Genomic DNA, 6,932 nt, shown 5'->3' on the forward strand with positions numbered 1-6,932 from the left:
ATATATATATATATATATATATATATATATATATATATATATATATATAAAATAACACTTTTCTCTCAATTTACGCCATGACGAAAAACGTTCACTATTGCGGATAAATAAGCTACTATATTTACACTCGAATTTATTCCCTTACATCACTAAATGTTGAGAATGACAGGACGATTTGTGTGCCAGCAGTGATTCTTATTGGCATGTTAGATATAATCATCACTAAGACGATTCCGCGAGCCTTCGTATCGGGAAGACGATACCACTCGAGTTCACAAGATGTGACTGCTACCTTCTCCGCCTGTTATTATGAATAGAAAACTGAAATTTGCGAGCCTTTACAACAAGACATCTTAGACAAGGCGTCCTAGGCGTACTAAGACGTGTGTATGTCGGGCGTGCAAATTTATGAAGCACATAAAGATGTAATTGCATGTATACTGTAATTGCATGTAATTAAAAAATTGTATAAGACAACTACACAACTTTAACTATGCAAAATTATACCTGTGTGATAAGCTGTTCGCCCGTATAACAGAACAGAAACATATTTATTATCATAGCTGCAAGCGAAACAATATAAGAGCCCATTGCTACTGAATTACTATCTTGCCATTCCTATAAAAAAATTCATGTAACATTTCTATATTAGGTGTAACAACTACTGTAATGAATTCGCCGATAAATTCTTGTTGAGTATTCATTGTGATTTACTTTGTGATACATTAGTGCTAACGATATTAAAATGAATAAAATTACACACCATTATTATGCAGTAGCTCATAACACAAATTGTTATTCTCATCCCTAATATCTCCATAAAAATCATAACATGAAGAGTACCCTCCACCAGCTGCAGAAAGCTAAAAGGAATTTATTGATAACGTGATGTTGTCATGACAGTTGCACATAAAAATAAATAAGTAAAGCATGATCTAAATAATTATAAACACACCTGCGTATTCGCACTTGATGCTCTACAACAATACCTAGTTTTTTATTCACCTCAAATCCGTCTTGTTTTTCCTTTTCAACGAGATCTTTTAGCAAATTTACTAAAATTTTCAGCTGGCCGCAAGCATGCATTACGAAGACGATGATGAGACCATATATACTTGTCGCGATCGACATAGTGATTATCCCGGACACACAATGCAATGCATATACCAACCCATAGTAGATCAGATTGCATTGATCATCGAAATAAAAGAAATAAGTTGGATAGGGTAAAGGTCTGATCGTAATGTTTTGTGGGGTTACGATTTTCCCTCTGGACAAGGGTATCAACGTTCGAAACACAAGTCCACTGCTGTATAAAAAGATTGCACTAATCGTAGTCAAACGCTTTCCCATCTTCGCAAATTTTAACATGGTGTTCCTTGCGCCCGCGTTGTCGACCTTTTTCCAATCCTCTTCGAGGAACTTTACACAGCGGCTGATTTGATCTTCATGATTTATCAAAACATAATATTTGATTAAACTCATGAGACCATAGAGCATAAGCGGAATCAAACGAAGTCGAACGCGAGTTCTCTTTTCATATATCCAATAAAACATGCCGGGCACCAGAGCGAAATAAAGAAGAGAGTGTAAGAGAGAAATTCGCAGGAACTTTTTAATTTTCTTACAAGCAGACGTTTTTCCATCAAAATTTGGCCAAACACCGATTAAGGATAAAAAGTAGCGAGTTAGTTCCAAACTAATCTTAATGTCGTTCTGGTAATGGTTGTTGTGTGGCACCTCGCACATTGTGAAGATCACTTTGCGACCCTGCTATGAAAACTACTTTTTTCTAACGTTAGATCGTACCGAAGAATGTTGTTCCAGCTGCAAGCGGGTGAGCCGCAAGTCAAATCAGAACTGATCGTTGAAGTAAAAGTCCGCAATAAGATAAACTTGCCATTATAATGCGCTTGCGCGCATCAAATCTCTAATGTTGCGTGAGTCAGAGAAGTTAAAAGTAACAAAGTTTGTAAAGCTACTGGCTTTTGTGAGATCGATTTTGCTTGCGTCTAGAAAATATTTTTATCCGCTACCTTTCACGACATCAGAAAGTGACTCCATCGAACTTAGCTTCTATAGCCATTGAAACAACGTAATTTTAAACATGAAATCGTAAAATAGTGAGAAAAATATTATACGTTGATATTCTACAAAAATTCTGGACTCTCGAGAAGTCATCAATCGAAAATTAAAATTCACATTAGAAGTTAAAGGTACGTATGTAAAATATATGTGTGTAATTCTTTATACGTATACACTGACATAAGTGGTACAAAATTAAGGAAAAGATAAAAAATTTTGAAAGTATCAAGTGATTTATAAATAATGTTTCAATTACTATCCTATATTATTCCTATTTTAAATTTCATCTATCATTCAAGGGTTAACTTTCCAGCAGAGAAGAAGTTCTACAACAGGAGTAAAAGTCTAAAACAGATCTTATACATTTAAAGTAACTTTCAAGCAATTTAATTTCTTCCATATATAGTAGGGATTTATGCTGAAATATTACCAAGTAACTCTAGTAATATTCTCTATAAATATGAATTCTCTACAAATATGAATCCAATATTAAATTTAATATCAACTACAGATATTTTTAAATAGTGATTGAATTTTTCGCTTATTTCGTGAAAAGTTCATTTTGGCTGGCAATTTTCAAATGTCACATACGTTTTGATGGCTAGATGATTGATTAATATAGTATTTCCACCCTTAATTTTCCGTATGTCTTTCACATTCTCATTTTCCCATTATACTCTCAATTACAGAAGCACATTCAACTGATTACACTTCGAAGCATATTAAAATATGCAGCAGCTGTTTTAAGAATCTAAAAAAAATAAAAGATATCTCAAATTATCAACTTGACCATTAATGATATATCTGAAAAAGAAATTATAATTCATTATACATAATCTATAATTTACGTTTCAAAAATAAAATAATATCGCATTAGTCAGATTAATTTGACATTATGTATATAAATAATTTATTTTTAAAGAAGTTCATTTTACATTTAAAATTATAATAGTTACAGAAGCAACAAATGTATATACAGGGTGTCCCGCGTAAGACGTGCCAAGAGAAAAATATAAGTAGCTCAGATAAAAGTGAACAAAAATTGTAGAGGTCATTTTTCAAACTAAAATTTCGAGATATCAATAAAAATTGGACAAATTAGAGCGCGCGACGAGACAGGCTCGCCGTGGCCAGCGAAGAAAATGGATCAAAGTACACATACACGTACGCATATACGTCCAAACAACCCACCTATCTGGTCTATAAGATAGGCCCGCGAGCAATCTTCCATTTTTTTTCGCCGGTCGCGGCAATCCGTATCTCTCCTGCCGCGTCGCCGCGTTCTGATATGTTCAAGTATTTTAATTAATATCTCGAAATTTTACGTGATTTTTTGAAAAATGACCTCTACAATTTTTGTTCATTTTTATTTGTTCTATTTATATTTTTCTTTTGGCACGTTTTATGCGGAACACCTTGTGTATACACACACACACACACACACACACACACACACACACACACACACACACACACACAGGGTGTTTCCAAAAGATAGTACCAAATTTTAGGGGTATGTAGTACTCGTTAAAACAAACCAAAAAGTCTTAATGAACAGTATTCCGAAAACCTTTTATTTCTGAGTTATGAAGCATTATTTTCTGTGAAAAATAGAAAATAAATTAAACCTACAATAAATGTTCAATATGCCTTTGGCTCATGTCAATACACATTTCGGCATGTTTCGTCATTGAAGGTCAAAGAGTCCAGGTTTATTTCGTATTTGTTGACAACAATTTCCAAGTCTCTTAGTTCATTCACGGACGCCCGTATGTGACCATCTAATTACGCAGGGATTGTTATGTTCAACTTTGGATTATGGACCGTGTCCAGTTTTGTGTTATCTAACAAATAGCTAATTTTTACACAAATTCTGAAATGACGGATATTCATTTTATGTATGGCAGAGCAAAGGGCAATGCTTCAAAAGCAATACGCTTGTATCATGCAGCTTATCCGAATCGCCGACAGCCAAGTAGAAGAATGTTTAGCAAAATTCATCAACGTTGACAGTTCGTTACGTGAGACAGTTCAAACCAAATTTAGTTGACTGCGGTAGACCGCGACTTGTTAGAACTCCTGCATTTGAGGAAAACATTTTACGCACAATTGAAGAAAATCCTGGAATATCTTGTCGAAGAATCGATGAAGAGACGTGCCGAATTGTGTGTTGGAAATGTGTGTGAAATAGACGGAAGGTATATTGAACATTTGTTGTAAATTTTAGTTATTTTCTGTTTTTTATAGAAGAAAATGCTTCATAACTCAGAAATAAAAGGTTTTCGGAGTACTGTTTATTAAGACTTTTTGATTTGTTTTAACGAGTACTACATACCTCTAAAATTTGGTACCACCTTTTGGGAACACCCTGTATATATATATATATATATATATATATATATATATATATATATATATATATATATATGTGTGTGTGTGTGTGTGTGTGTGTGTGTGTGTGCGTGTGTGTGCGTGCGCGCGCGCGCGCGCGTGTGTGTGTGTGTGTAAAATAACTCTTTTTTTCTCGATTTACTCCATGACCAAAAACGTTCACTTTTGCGAACAAATAAGCTACTATATTTACACCCGAATTTATTCCCTTACATCACCAAATGTTTTGAACGACAGAACGATGAGTTTGCCAGCAGTGATTCTCATTGGCATATTAGATATAATCATCACTAAGACGATTCCGCGAGCCTTTTTATCGGGAAGACGATACCACTCGAGTTCACAAGATGTGACTGCCACCTTCTCCGCCTATTATTATAAATAGAAAACTGTAATTTGTGAGCTTTTGCAACAAAACATTTTAGACAAGCGGTCCTAGGTGTACTAAATCGTGTGTATATCGAACGTTCAAATTTTTGAAGCACAAAAAGATATAATTGCATGTATACTATAATTGCATGTAATCAAAGAAAGAAATTGTATAAAACAACTACACAACTTTAACTATGCAGAAATATACCTGTGTGATAAGCTGTTCGCCTGTATAACAGAATAAGAACATATTTATTATCATAGCTGTAAGCGAAATAAAGTAAGAGCACATTGCTAATGAATTACTATTTTCCCATTCCTATAAAAAAATATTTATGTAACAGCTTTATATCATAATATATTTTTTAACGTTATTTATAATAACTATATATGTAATAATATATAATATTATAATATATATTATTATAAAAATATAAAATAACCCACACAGCAGGAATATTTCAAGTACATCAAGGATAGGGATATCTTGAAGATATCACATATTCCAAATATATCTTTAGGATATCCTTATGATATATTTTGGACACCTCTACTGTGTGGAAAGCACTTTTATATTATATTGATATACTGATAAACTCACAAATTAAATTTTTAACAATTTATTATAATTTAATTTTTCTAAATACTTTCCGTAATTCTAAACTATTTAATATATTATCCTTAATTCTAAATATTATCTTTAATATTGACTGAATTAAAATGAATCAAATTACAAACCATTAATATACAGTAGCTTAGAATGCAAATTATTACTGTGGCCCCTGTTATTTCTATAAAACAAATCTGCTGAAGAGTGCTTTCTACCAATTGCAAAAAGCTGAAATATATTATTTATCATGGTGTGATATAGCCGCAACAGTCACACGTAAAAAAGGAACAGAAGAGAAACAAGATCTAACGATCACACACTTACCTACGTATTCGTGTTTGATGGTTGACAATAACACCTAGTTTCTTGTTTACTTTTAGCTCATCTCGTTGTTGTTTTTCGACAAGGCTCTTTATCAGATCCATCAAAACTTTCAGCTGGCCGCAAGTATGCATTACGAAGACGATGATGAGGCCATATATACTTGTCGCGATCGATATAGTGACTACCCCGGACAAACAATGCAACGCAAACACCATTTCGTAGGTCGGACTGGATTGTACATCGAATGAAAAAAGATAAGTTGGATAAGGTAAAGGTCTGATCGTAGTGTTTTGTGGAGTGATAATCTTCCCTTTAGACAAGGGCATCAATGTTCGAAACGAAAGTCCACTGCTATACAAAAAGACTGCGCAAATTGTGACCAAACGTTTTCCGGTTCTCGCAGATTCGAGCATTGTGTCTCGCTTCTTCGTGCTGTCGACGTTTTTCCAATCCTCTTCGAAATATTTCAAACAGCGCTTGATCTGAACCTCATTGACAATTAAATTGTAATATTTGATGAGAGTCATGATACCGTAAAGCATAATTGGAGTCACCCGAAGTCGGGCGCGAAATTTCTTCTCGAATATCCAATAAAGTGCACCTGGTACGAGAGCGCAATAAAGTAGAATATAGGAAATGGAGATTCGCAAAAATTTGCCAATTTTCTCGCAAATCGACCGTTTTCCGTCAAACTTTGGCCAAACACCGAGTGCGGATAACAAGTTGCGGTTGAAACGTAGAATGTCCTTAACATCGCGTTGGTAATGTTCGTTACGTGACACTTCGCACATTTTAAAGATCTCTTCGCAACTTCGTTTGCAGGAATTATCTTTTTCTCAAATTTGATTGTATCGCGTTACGTTGTACAAGATGCGTGAGACTGAGACGCGAGTGAAAACAGTACTGATGGTTGAAGTAAAAGTCTACGAGAAGGTAAACTTGCAAATACAATGCGCTTGCGCGCAACAAACCTCTACTGTTGCGTGAGTCAGAAAAGTTAAAAGCTACAAAGTTTATAAAGCAATCTGTGAGGCCGGTTTTCCTTGCGTGTAAAAAGTATTTTATCCGTATTTTTATCTAGTTTTCATGATAACAGAACGTAGCTTCGTCAGATTTTTTCTATCCATATTGAAACGATGTAACTTTAATT

The 6,932-nt window shown here is 34.2% G+C and overlaps 1 protein-coding gene across 1 annotated transcript in view; it reads right to left on the reverse strand.

The window, feature by feature from the left end:
* The window catches only part of LOC116852934, a 7,368-nt gene extending 666 nt beyond the window's left edge, over positions 1-6,702 (reverse strand). Inside the window, 8 exon segments of the mRNA XM_032833724.1 lie at positions 146-301; positions 508-618; positions 764-863; positions 956-1,531; positions 4,670-4,845; positions 5,057-5,167; positions 5,587-5,686; positions 5,783-6,702. Of these exon segments, the coding sequence (XP_032689615.1) occupies positions 146-301; positions 508-618; positions 764-863; positions 956-1,531; positions 4,670-4,845; positions 5,057-5,167; positions 5,587-5,686; positions 5,783-6,573 (2,121 nt within the window). The 5' untranslated portion in view covers positions 6,574-6,702.
* Between the last annotated feature and the right edge of the window lie 230 nt (positions 6,703-6,932).

Source organism: Odontomachus brunneus, unplaced genomic scaffold (genome assembly GCF_010583005.1).
Source record: "Odontomachus brunneus isolate Ranch 3 - 2012 unplaced genomic scaffold, Obru_v1 Obru_scaffold_262, whole genome shotgun sequence".
Lineage (NCBI taxonomy): Eukaryota > Metazoa > Arthropoda > Insecta > Hymenoptera > Formicidae > Odontomachus > Odontomachus brunneus.